This window comes from Gopherus evgoodei, chromosome 9, assembly GCF_007399415.2.
Source record: "Gopherus evgoodei ecotype Sinaloan lineage chromosome 9, rGopEvg1_v1.p, whole genome shotgun sequence".
Lineage (NCBI taxonomy): Eukaryota > Metazoa > Chordata > Testudines > Testudinidae > Gopherus > Gopherus evgoodei.
Window position 1 is genome coordinate 22712786 of NC_044330.1, and position 13008 is coordinate 22725793.

Below are 13008 nucleotides of genomic sequence, written 5' to 3' on the forward strand. Positions count from 1 at the left end.
TCTCTTTGTCTTCTCTTGAAGAGTGGTTGAACAGAAGACATTATCTTGGAGACATAACCTTCTTTCGTCCACTTTCTTCCCGGCAGTATAAGAAGGGCCTTGCAGGCAGTGAAGTAGACATCATGCAGCTCTGTAGTGGTAGCATTTTTGGGCAAGAGGCACAGGTGCTCCTTCTCTTCCTTTATGCTGCTTTATATTTATTTTTCCTTCAGACTTTCAAGAGACTCATCAAGCCTCGGTGCTCCTTGCAACGGAGCAGACTATGCTCTTAATGGATTATTATATTAACCTTGTAGGAAATTAACTTCTGTAATGCTATACACTTAAATAAAATAGTTGTGGAGCTAAGACAAACATAACAGGAATTTTAAAAAATCCAGTTGTTGAACAGTAATAATGTATGTCACATTTTTTTTAGTGGATCATCACTTTCTTTTAATGTAGCATGATTCCTCCTATATGGATCTACCTGGCATAAACAATCAAGTGTTTTCTGTTTGTATTTTAGACAGAGATCACCGAAATTGCCCTTGATCAGAAGGGACTTACAAATGAAAGAAAAATTGTTTTTATTGATAAAAACAGAGATCTTTATATTACTTCTGTGAAGAGATTTGGGAAAGAACAGAAAATTATCAAAATTGGTAAGAACCAAGCCAAAATTACAGTAATCTGCATTCTGGCAGCATACATATTTTATCTACAACAGGAGAGCTGGAAGCGCTATTATTTAATTAATTTAAAACTTCACTTGAAAGAACACCGGGGAATATGTTGTAGGGTACAATCCTGCTGTGGCTACTTGGGATGAATAAAATGAACTAATGTCATTTCCATATCTGACTTCTGTGGTACCCAGCCACACTGAATAAACACATTACCTGGGTATTTTTTTATTATGCTCAGAAGTTAAATAGATACGTTTCTGACATTTAAACTGTCATCACTACATTTCAGAGTGAAGAGTGCAAAGAGAATTATAAGAGAAGCCCACGTGTCCCTTAGAGCTGTTATGTATATGTGCTGTCTGACTGCAGATTCTAATAGCACTTGATTTAGAAGGTTTTCTTCACAACCTCCAGCACTGGAAACATAATATTGTTAAATAAAAAGTGAAGTTCTGGAGAAAGGGATGTTGTCATCCAATAATTGCCCAAGCTGTATTCTGGTCACACGTATTCATTTTGAACCTTGCCTTCCAAAATACAGTGTATGAACTGTCTCTGTAGTTTGTGCAGAAACAGTTAAAGAATACACACTGGTCCCAGACTTGTGATGTTTCAGTTAACAACAGTTGACAGTTAAGACAATAAACAAAACTGAGCTATTTTGGCTCCATATGTGTTAGAAATGGGAATATAAATGTCAGAAAAAGAATAGGGAAAATTACTTACTATAATTAAAAATTTTAAGAATAAATTGTAACTCATGCAGGAATAAAAATAAAACCTGCTTTTTTAAAGTAGTTGATGATGACCTGTAAGGATAGCAAAATTCCAAGAATGTTTACATTTTTTGTGTTTATTGGGCATGTGAAAATACATAATATTTGTTTATCTTTAAATTAAGGAACAATGACACACACTTTGGCTTGGAATGACACATCCAACATACTTTGTGGACTCCAAGATACACGTTTTACAGTCTGGTACTATCCCAATACGGTTTATGTAGATAAAGATCTCCTGCCAAAAACACTTTATGAAAAAGATGCAAGGTAATGTATATTTTTACTCAGAATAATATTGCTGGATTTTTGTAAATACTATGTGGAATTTTTCACTCTTTCAATTCTTTACAAAGGAGGGTGTTAATTTAGCCACTTGAAATAGATGGCAGTTGCTACTTTCAGAATTCCTGCCACATCACTATTTCTGAATTAGGAAAGGTTTAGCCATAGGTATTAGCCATTCAAGGTGTACTATAAAGCTTTTTAAAAATGAATAAATTATAACTGTTTGAGGCAGAACACATAAGCACCTGAAAAGGCGTGGACTTAAGCATGTGCTTTAAAGTGCCTATGCGCATGGGTCATAGTGCTAATTACTGTGGGAATCCCATTGCCTTCTTTTGAACTATTCACAGTAATCAGTGTTTGCAGAATCAGGCCCTTAGATCACAAATCAGTAACCAAATACTCTTTTCGAAAGGCCTATCTTTACGTATAGTTCTTTTAACATTCATGGTTCTCCTTAACAGTGCTAAACTTGAGCATCAGCATGATAAACAAGGCCCTAAATGTCATATATCACTTAACAAAACAGGGCATATGAAGGGTTCTGGAGCATCTAGTCTGCCTCAGATTTTCCCTGACCTCCTGTAAGAGTTATTTAAAATTTTCCAGCTTTGTGCCTTATTCATCAAAAATTGCTTTGTTTTGGTGGGTTCTAATAAGTAATCCTTTGCACTTCTTCAGAAACTTCTGTTCAAACTTCTCAAAATGTTTTGTAAACAATGATATGTTTAACCTTACAACTCCCTATTAATTCTCCCATCTAAAGAGAAAAATACCATATATCTTCATTTTACAAATGGGAGAATTGAGACACAGTGGCATTAAGTGATTTGCCCAAAGTCATAATGTATCAATGGCAAAGTCAGAAATAAACCCAAGTCTTTTCACTCCAGGTGCTGTGCTCTTCCCATTATATAATGTTCCTTCCTTTTTAATAAATAATTCAATTAGGTTAAAAGATTTGTTTTTTTTAAATTACTTCCAATATTTTGATTGAAGTTCATTCTAGAGAATAACTGAAAATATTGTAACTACCCTCACTGCAGGATATCACTGCAAATAGTGTGATACACCAGTCCCCTTTAGATGCTTGGTACGATGAGCTCAAGAGCAAGCACAGTAGGTGCTCCAGTCACTAGCCTATAGAAACTCTAACCCTAAGTGGGTTCCTGTCAAACACTCCACATGCATTAGATAACTGTGGTTCCTTTATTTGACAATTACATGAAGAATAAACCAACAGGTTCTAATTCAGCCTAACATAAGTGTAATGAGATAAGAGTCTTGCTGGGATCCCTGCACATTGTTGTCCTGATTTTAGACTGTGGCTTTGTGACCTCCTTGGAGGTATTGCTGGCCCCTTTCAAGAGAATATGTCTCTGCCCAGGTCTTAGCCTTCCTGTACAGATCCCAGGCTGTTTGCTTCGCAGCCTTCTCTCCTTGGTCAGCTACCAGGCTGTTGTCTCTGGCATTTTGCTCTTGCTTTCACTCAACCTCCAGATTTCTTGATTCTAGTCCTCTCTGAGCTCTGGTTGTACAGTATTTCTTTCCTGTGCTGGAGGGATTATGGAACTCTTTACAGGCTGGATTTTGAACTGGGTAACACATTACTAAGCTAGTAGATTCGTTACAATATATTTTGCCCAGAACTAATTTAAAAGACAAATTACGTTTTTTCTAGGGTGTAATCACATAAGTACAAAAGCTCAAATCTTAATCAGACTTGTCTTTAAAAACATTTTGCCTTTATGTTTTAAAAAATATAGTAGTTAATTGATATGTTACATTTCTGTATTGTCAGTGAAAAATATCAAACTGTTCATTTATTTTTCTCTGAAACATTCATAGTATCTAAGTATAACTGGGTTTTCAAGTCATTTTCTGCAGTCTCTGGGACTAGCTCTAAAAAATAATAAAAAACAATCCACTAAGAAGCACAGTTCACTGTTTTCCTCTTCTTACAATAATCCTTGATATTCAATCATTCTCACTCTCCCCAAAGTACTTTTTATTTCATAATTAAACGTTAAGAGTCAGTACAGCCCAGAGCTTTTTATCCACATTTGTATATGCAATTTCAACAGTTAAATGTGCAAATCAGGCATTTTTTGCAAATACCCAAATTGTATTCCCACTTGCAGTGGTTGCACACAACAGTGTACACGTGCAATTTTGCATCCAAATACTACATTCCAACTTTTAAAAATCTGACCAAAAGTTGTTTTAGATTTAAACTCCATTGTACATATCTATTTAGTTGAATTTACAATAACTATTTAGATGTTTCTGTTCTGTTTGAAAACAAAGTTAAGAAAAATGTATCAATAACTCTTATCTAATTTGAAAATCACTAATAGCTTTAAACTCCTACCATTATTTTCAATGAGAAAAAAAAATTAACTTGCTTTACTTGACTTTCTTTCAACAGCGAATTTAGCAAAAATCCCCAGATCGTGCGATTTGTCGGAAATCAAGCAACGATCAGACGAGCTGATGGCTCACTTATTCATCTCAATATATCACCTTATCCAGCTATTCTTCATGAGTATGTTAGCAGTTCAAAATGGGAAGATGCAGTCAGATTGTGTCGCTTTGTTAAGGTAATTTTTAATGTTCTACAGTATTCTCATAAATTACTTTTGTTGCCTTTGTTTATATTTTCAAACAATATGTAGTAATAGTAATTATATATGTAAATGTTCTAAACTATTTTCTTTCTTCAAGCTGTTTTTTGACCTTATAGTTTTTTCTTATTATTTTAGGGCTGATCCAGAAATACTTACACATATGATTAATTTTACTGATGCAAATAGTCGAAATGATTTCAGTGGGACTATTCACAAAAGTGGAGCTAGTAATGGAGCTAGTAATGAGCATAAATGTTGTCTGGACTAGATTCTTACATAGCCAATTTTGTAAAAATGTTCTGTTCCACATATACTTATCTACAATCTTTTTAAAAAACATTTCTTCTCTTTCATTTTCTTTTTCCTCACTTTCTTTCTGATAATTTAGACAACAACAGCGTATGAGGTGAGTGTAGTAGTATACTTTTTTTTTAAAAGGCGTTTTTCCTCCCCCCATTAACACTTATAAAGGAATTTTATCTTCTTATATATGGTTATCATGATTTATAAACAAAATTGTATCTTAGAAATGTTTTCTCTGTTTTCTATATTGTTTGAATTGAGTGGTCAATATACATATTGAGCTAATTTGGGATATATTGTGATGTTTATATTGAGTTGTTTTCCTTATCTGAAGGTGGATACAAATGTTTTTATTCCAGTAATTGGCAGTTGGGAATTGGCATTTATAATTTCAAATGTTGCACTGACAGAAATTACACTGTGTAATTTCAGTGCATCACTTCTTAAGAGACTGTGACTCTTATTTGCATCTTTTTGTGATTTTTTTAAAAATACTGGGAAAGCACACACACACACATATACCATCTATATTGAGTGGCAATACGGTCTGTATAATATCCTTTCCATAGAAGTATAGTTATAGCTTCCAAGTCAGGGAGGTTTTTGGCATTTATAACTTTTCATGGTTGCTTATTATCTTCAGGGCTGGATTGCATTCAGTGACTTTAGGGTACTTAAAAGGAAATTGGTTAAAGTTGCAAAGATCTTTCCTTCCTACCTTCTCTGGCTACCATCCCCTTTCACCTTCCTACTCCCTTTCATCAATCATTCCTCAGCTGCCCTTACCTACCTACAGATAAGCAAGACAAAAATGGATAAGGTAATATTCTTTATTGATGAAAGAGACAAGCTTTGGAGCTTACGCAGCTTGAAGAAGAGCTCTGTGTAAGCTCAAAAATTCTTCTCTTTCACCAACAGAAGTTGGTCCAATAAAAGATATTACCTCACCTACCTTCAGAGGGTAGCCGTGTTAGTCTGGATCTGTAAAAGCAGCAAAGAATCCTGTGGCACCTTATAGACTAACAGACGTTTTGGAGCATGAGCTTTCGTGGGTGAATACCCACTTCCTCAGATGCATGTCCTCAGATGCATCTGAGGAAGTGGGTATTCACCCACGAAAGCTCATGCTCCAAAACGTCTGTTAGTCTATAAGGTGCCACAGGATTCTTTGCTGCGCTCACCTACCTTGTGTCTCCAACATCCTGGGACCAACACAGCTACAACAACACTACATACTAGAGATGAGCACGGTTTTTCTACTAAGAATGGCTGTAAAATGGGGGGGTTTGTTTATACTGTGTTTCAAAACTCGAATTGAGGGAGGATCTGGGGTCTTTTGACAAACAGTGTGATCAAAAATACCTTACAGTTCTTCGAGTGCTTGCTCATATAGATTCAAATTAGGTGTGCGCGCGCCACATGGACGATGGTTGGAAGATTTTGACCCTAGCAACACTCGGTGGGTCAGCTGAGGCCCCCCCTGGAGTGGTGCCCTTATGGCGCCAAATATATGCCCCTGCTGACCCAGTGCCCTCTCAGTTCCTTCTTACTGCCCATGATGGTGGTTGGAACTTTGGAGTGCAGCATAGCTGATCTCCACCTCCCTAGCTCTTTACTCATTATACTGTAGATAGTTGTTTAGTGTAGTTGTTAATAGTTTTAACAGTTATAGTATAGTTAATAGTAAGTTTTGTACATAGTGTAGAGAGTACTTGGAGGAAACGAGATTTATCCCCTTTCCTCCTCCCCAGTACCACGGCCCATGCCAAGGTCTCCAGGTTTCAAGCCTTGCTCGGCCTATCTCGCTCATGTCCATTCCAATGTAGGTGTGCATGTGCTGCATGCACCATCACCAAAAGCTTTTCCCCTAGTGATATTCAGGGGGTTGACTCTGGTGCCTCCTGGAATGGCACCCTCATGGCACAGCAGATACACACCTGGTGACCTGCCACCCGCTCAGTTTCTTTGTACTAGAGATGTAAAATACTAAACAGATAAATGGTTATCTAGTAAGCATTAGTCTTACTGGTTAACCGACCCTAACTGTTAAACCCCAGCCCCGGGGCCACCTGGAGCAGCCCTAGGGCTGGCTAGAGCAGCCCCAGGAGCAGCAGCCCCAGTCCCTCTCCCTTTAATTGGCTTATTAAATAACATAATTTTAATTGTTTAAATGGTTAACTTTTTAAACAGATATTTACATCCCTATTTCTTATCACCTGTGATGGTTGCTGGAACTCTGTTTGTCTCTTGCTTTGCAAGTGATACTCCTTAGTGGTTCTTTATCCTATAAATAGATTGTAAATCACTAGAATTAGAATAAGTTACCAGGTAGGTACATAGCTTTAGAGTAGTTAGTAAGCTCCTGCCCTGAAGGGCTAGCCCACCTTGGAATCTGTGGCATGCCTTGGTCACAAGGCTTCAAACAGTGTGTGACATGCCACAAACTCATACTGGTAAGTGACCCGCACGACAGCTGTCTAAAGTGTTTGGGCGAGGGCCATATTCAGGAACAGGGCCAGATTTGTAGGAACTTTAAGCCCAGGACAAAAAAGGAGAGAGATAACAGACTCAAATGCCTTCTCATAGCGGCAACACTTCACCCGTCACCAGAGTGGTAGCCCGAATCGGCACGGAGTACCTCGTCGGTCAGGAGTGCCCCAGTCTCCTTAAGAGAGGCACAGCATGATTCAAGATCCGCAACACCAATGAAAGACACTACCACTTGGTACTGACACACCTTCCAGCTAGCAAGAAGTCAGCACCAGCCACTCGGCACCGTTCCCTATCACTGGTGCTGAAAAAGAAACCAAAGAAGTCAGACCGGAGGCCCTCTCTGCAAAGACAAAGGCCACAGAGAGAGAGAGAGACTCATGCCTGGCCACTCTCAGACATCCATAGAACAAGCAGCACCAGTGACTCTGGCCCTGGGATGAGGTCTGTTGAGCCCATTGCCTATGGATTACCTGCCTAGGAAAAGCCACAGAGGAGATACATGACACCAGAGCCATATGAAGCAGTAAGGAGCCTCCATGCCCTTTCAGTGCCGCCATCTTCCCCAAGTCATGGACTCTTAGGGACAGCTCTGGCATCACATGACCTCTTGGCATGGAGGCAGGTGCCAGTTCCAAGCAAGTCAGCAATGAGGATGTGGCATCCTCATGGCATAACTTGATGCCACTGGACCACTCGCCACAGCAGCATCACTCATTGCTGTGGCACTGATGAGCACTGTGCTGCTATGGTACCCAGGATTGGGTCCTCTGGCTCAGACAAGGCACTGAGCAGATCATAGGCACTTTGCAGCTATAGCACAAGGGCTCGTTCTATCAGCATAGCCACTGGCTCAATGGCAAATACCACTCTAGTGGCTCATGTGGAACCTGTGAGCTGTCCAACCATTCCAAGGTTCCCACACAGGATGATCCTACTCAGTGCCATCAGAGGTGAGAGCGCCTCCACCTTCCTCCTTGGAAAGGGGTTTGATCTCCGGAGCTGAGATTGCTGATGTGCAGGATATCCCCACAGGAGACCCACCGGCAAAAGAAGACATACAAGGCACAGTGCCAGTGAAAGCCTCATCATCTTCCTCCCCAGATGAGGCAGTGGCAGGAATGGCCATTGCACCCATGCAAGATGACTATAAGGCTTACCAATAGCTTTTGTGTTGTATGGCCCAAAACCTGGGCATACAGGTTGAGGAGATCACAGAATCAGTTCCTGCCTTAGTGGACATTCTACCACCCTCGGGGCTGTCAAGAGTGGCCCTGCCCTTTAATGAGGCCCTCTTGCAGCCTATAAGAGCTCTATGGCAAATCCCTGCATCCTTCCAACCCACAGCAAAGCAGGTGGAAAGTAAATACTTTGTACCTCCCAAGGGGTATGAGTATCTCTACACTCATCCCCCACCAGATCCCTAGTCATTGTGGCTGCTTACAAACAAGAGAAACAGGCAAAAAGAGCCATCACCAAAGGCAAAAGAGGCCATGAAACTGGATTCCTTTGGCGGGAAGGTGTACTCTAGGGGGGTCTCAAGCTGAGAATATCAAACCATCAGGTACTCCTAGGTCACTATGATTTTAATTTCTGGTCAGCCATGATGAAATTTAAGGAACTCCTATCCAGAGCCAGCTTTAGGAAGTGCGGGGCCCAATTTGAACAGTTTCGATGGGACCCCGGCAGAGATGACTTAAAAAAAACCAAAAAACCCAACAACACATGTAAAAAAACACATAGGGCTTGTAATCACCGGGCTGTGCTCCGACTCTTCAGCGGCACTTCAGTGGCGGGTCCCTCACTCGCTCCAGGTCTTTGGTGGCAGGTCCTTCAATGCTGCCGAAGTGCCACCGAAGACCCAGAGCAGGCAAAGGATCCGCCGCCGAAGACCCGGAGCGCGTGAAGGACCCGCTGCCGAAGTGCCGCTGAAGATCTGGAGCGCCACTAGGTGAGTAAAAATTAAAAAGGCGCCTCTAGCCAGGGAAGGGATTCTCACTCGGCGCGGGGCCCGATTCGGGGGAATTGGTGGAATAGGCCTAAAGCCAGCCCTACTCCTATCGTCAAAGTCCAGAACTGAATTCATGGCCCTTAGAGAGGAGCCAAAGCATCCGTCCAGGTGGTCTTGGATGCAGCGGCTGCAGCTGCCCAAGCCATGGACACAGCAGTACCTCATGACTACCAACAAACTATCCAGGACCTACTATTCGAAGGAAATTCCGTTTTCTTAGGCCAAGGTTTATCTTTGTTTGTTACGTTAATAAAGGACAAATGTAGGAAGGATGTTAGGACCTGATCATGCAAACTCTTAGAATAACTTTACACACTTTACTGAACTCAGTAGGACTATTCAGGTTTGTAAAGTTACATGCAGAAGTATTTGTACAAAAGGGCTGAGCATTAAGTTTGGACAATATCAAATGTGTGTGCATACTGCGTTTTAATCAGGTTGCACTCTCAGACTGCTTCTCAGGGCCTGTCCACATTAGTGCATAAAAGGTGTATTTTAAAAGGTATTCGAGAACATGTTTTGATTAACATGTTAAAAACTCAATTTCCTCCTAGGCTTTACCTGGACTAGCTAATGTATTTAAAATTATATTTGCCATGTCTAAACTAGTGTGTTAAAATGTGTTAATTAAGACATGTTAACTAATATGTTTTAAAAATATATCTTTTTATATTACTAGTGTGATCAGGCTCTAAGCATGCAATGAAAGGAGAGAGAAGGGGAAAGATCAAAATGAGTCAGAATGTTAGGATTTTCTTCAACTTTTTTCCTGATTATATTTCTGTTGACTCTTTAATAAAATTACAGTCATGAAATTGAAATAAAGGAAAACAGAAGTGTTATAAAATTCTCATAATTACAAATAGTTTTTAAAAAATTAGCAGCCTTTTCTGGAAATCCACTAAAATACAGTAGGAATAAATAGAAAGGAGAACTTTTTAAAACTATTTTCTTTTCATTGATTTGTTCATCTATTTGTTTTGCTATCAGGTGTTTTCTTCTTTCTCCTTCATTTACGTACTGGATCAGAGTAGCCAGGATTGATAAATTTATATATTCACTGTTACTGAGAAATAATAGTACAATGATTAGGCATATCTCTGAACTCTGGCTCAAAGTCATTGTTAGCAGATCACAGTGCAGGAATTTTCATACTGCGTAATTATTGAGAAGTAACCATACAGTGATTATGATATTAAGACACACACACATGCACACACGACTAGACTGTAGGGATCTGCACAACTGAGATACATTATACTGTTGTGTCAGTGCATCATTTTCAGTAGCTGAACAGCATCCCTGCACTCTGGCTGAGAAAAAGTGCATTTTCATATAATATAAAATTAAAGATGTTTTAGCATTTTTATTTTGTCTTATTTTTAGGATCAAACCATGTGGGCATGCTTAGCTGCTATGGCAGTTGCTAATAAGGACATGACAACAGCAGAAATAGCCTACGCATCAATTGGTGATGTAAGTAGATGAAATTAAACTACTTTTTAACTAAATGATTGCAATGCTAATTTTATTAGTGTATTTCTCTAGTTAAACCATCACACTTTGTTTTAACAGATTGACAAAGTTCAGTACATCAATTCTATCAAAGAACTTCCATCAAAAGAATCAAGAATGGCTCATATACTGCTGTTCAGTGGAAATATACAAGATGCTGAAATGCTGCTTCTTCAAGCAGGCCTTATTTATCAAGCTATTCAAGTCAACATTAACCTTTATAATTGGGATAGGTAATATTTCTCTCAACATACTGTAGCTGCTACCATTAATAATCTTACTAAGATTAAGTTTTAAATGTTTAGAGAATTAGACACTTAATTGATTAATGTATTAATGCTTGGACCCTGAGAAACATTGAATTAAATCATATATCATGATGATATACAAAAGAAATAAAATTACTGAAATGTTAGAATACATATGTATCAGTGCTATATTTAAGGTGATATGTCAGTGTTTCCAGGCATTGCCCTAAGATAATGGTCTCCAGCACACCCAGAGACACTTTTCATGACTTTAGACACACAGAGTTATGTGCACTCAACAAATTAAAACTGTTTTGAAATATCTTCTTGCTTAAAGTAGTTACACAACCATACTGACTGTCGTCATCATATCACTGGGAGAAAATGAGTTCTGAATTTTTTTTTTAAATAAAGAATTCATCTTTCCATCACACGTATGCGCAGCAGTGTAAATCTTATGCCAGCATTGTTTGGGGTCTCTGTGTCTAAGAGATCCTGCAGGAGCTGCTGCTGCCACAAGGAGAGAAGAGTCTGGCTCCACCTCTCTCTCTAATTGATGGATGGAGAGAGCAGAGAGTCTGCAAGGGTGGGGAAGGTTGTCAAGTCCCCATCTTATTGCAGAAAGTTCTTGTAACTAGCAGGGAAGAAGGGAAATGGCAGGTGGCTTCTTTTAAATCTGCTTGCCTGCCTCCTTACTGATTAGAGAGACAAGGTGGGTGAGGTGATATCTTTTATTGGACCAATTTCTGTTGGTGAGAGAGACAGGCTTTCAAGCCACACAGAGCTCTTCTTCAGGTTTGGAAACAGTACTCCTAGCATCACAGCAAAGTGCAAGGTGAAACAGATTGTTTAGCGTAAATAGGTACATATTGTAAGGGAACATTCAAGATAGAGCCACCCTGCATATTGCAGTGACGCTGGGTGTACCTTTCCCATACCTGAAGAAGAGCTGTGCGGCTTGAAAACTTGTCTCTCTCACCAAGAGAAGGTGATCGAATAAAAGATATTGTCTCTTTAATATGGATACAGCTACACTCCCTTACTGATTGTCTGCCACCTCCCACATCCTCAACTTTCCCAATTCTGAAAATTATTTTCCAGTTGTCTGAGTGTTCCAGAGTAAGCAAAAGGATGGTGCTCAAAAAAATGTCTCTCTTCCCACAACAGGATTTGGGGAATAGGTTAGGAAGAATTCCCCCACTAGCATGGAAACCATCTTCCCCGACCATGACAACAATATGACCTTTACTATTAATTGGGCAGAAGCCCACAATCTGCCCTCACCATGGCTGATTGTGGGTACAAAATTAGAGGTCCCTTTAAAAATGTGGCACTTCATGTCCCTGTAGAGAAAAAACTGGACCTCTCTGTATGCCGACTTTTCCACTATAACAAATTTTTTAAAATTGCGTACTCAGCTCCAAGTTCAGAGTCTCATGCCACATCTGTTCAGCATCCAAATAATCATTTGAAAGTTAGAGATAAATAGAGTTTGGCTACGCTCAAATAAAGTGGAAATAGTACTTCCTAAATGTAATGGGGGAAATTTGCCTTCCTTACAGCTTTAGATTTAGGTAGCATTTTAACTCATAAAGGACTCATAATCTAAATACGACTTCAAAAATGCATTAGTGGTTCTGGCTGCTTAAAGTAATTAATATAATTGGGTGCATCTGTCTATTAAAATAATATGTAAATGCAGTATTAGCATAATTCCTGTAATTCTCTTTCTGTATCATCATTTAACACTGTTATTTTTAACAGGGATGAAAGTTCAGATACTATGAACTGCTTAATTTGATTCCTAACACAAAGCCTTATTTGATGTCAACTTTAATTTCAGTTTAGTATTGTGCATTCTGAGTACTTAAATGAAGGTAAAATGAGAAACTAGCAAACCACCTTTCAATATGAATTATGTTTTCTTTCAGAAATGTTCTTTATGGGGAAAACTCAAACAATTAAAGTATGTTGCCCAGTGGGCTTCATTAATACTAAGGTTTACACGTAAATTAATTTAGAAACTTTGTTTTCTGGCAAGCACATTTATCGATCTGTGTTTTGCTGATGTTGCCAAGA

At 39.1% G+C, this 13008-nt stretch overlaps 1 protein-coding gene across 5 annotated transcripts in view; it reads left to right on the plus strand.

Annotated features, from left to right (window-relative positions):
* IFT80 (intraflagellar transport 80) overlaps positions 1-13008 on the plus strand; it is a 161443-nt gene that overhangs the window by 132212 nt on the left and 16223 nt on the right. For 4 of the 5 annotated variants that reach the window (XM_030574965.1, XM_030574964.1, XM_030574968.1 and 1 more), the window contains 6 exons: positions 509-644; positions 1570-1717; positions 4164-4335; positions 4751-4768; positions 10553-10642; positions 10742-10914. In XM_030574965.1, coding sequence (XP_030430825.1) covers positions 509-644; positions 1570-1717; positions 4164-4335; positions 4751-4768; positions 10553-10642; positions 10742-10914 — 737 coding nt within the window. The remainder of the gene's footprint in view (positions 1-508; positions 645-1569; positions 1718-4163; positions 4336-4750; positions 4769-10552; positions 10643-10741; positions 10915-13008) is intronic. The other variant, XM_030574967.1, reaches the window with a different exon arrangement.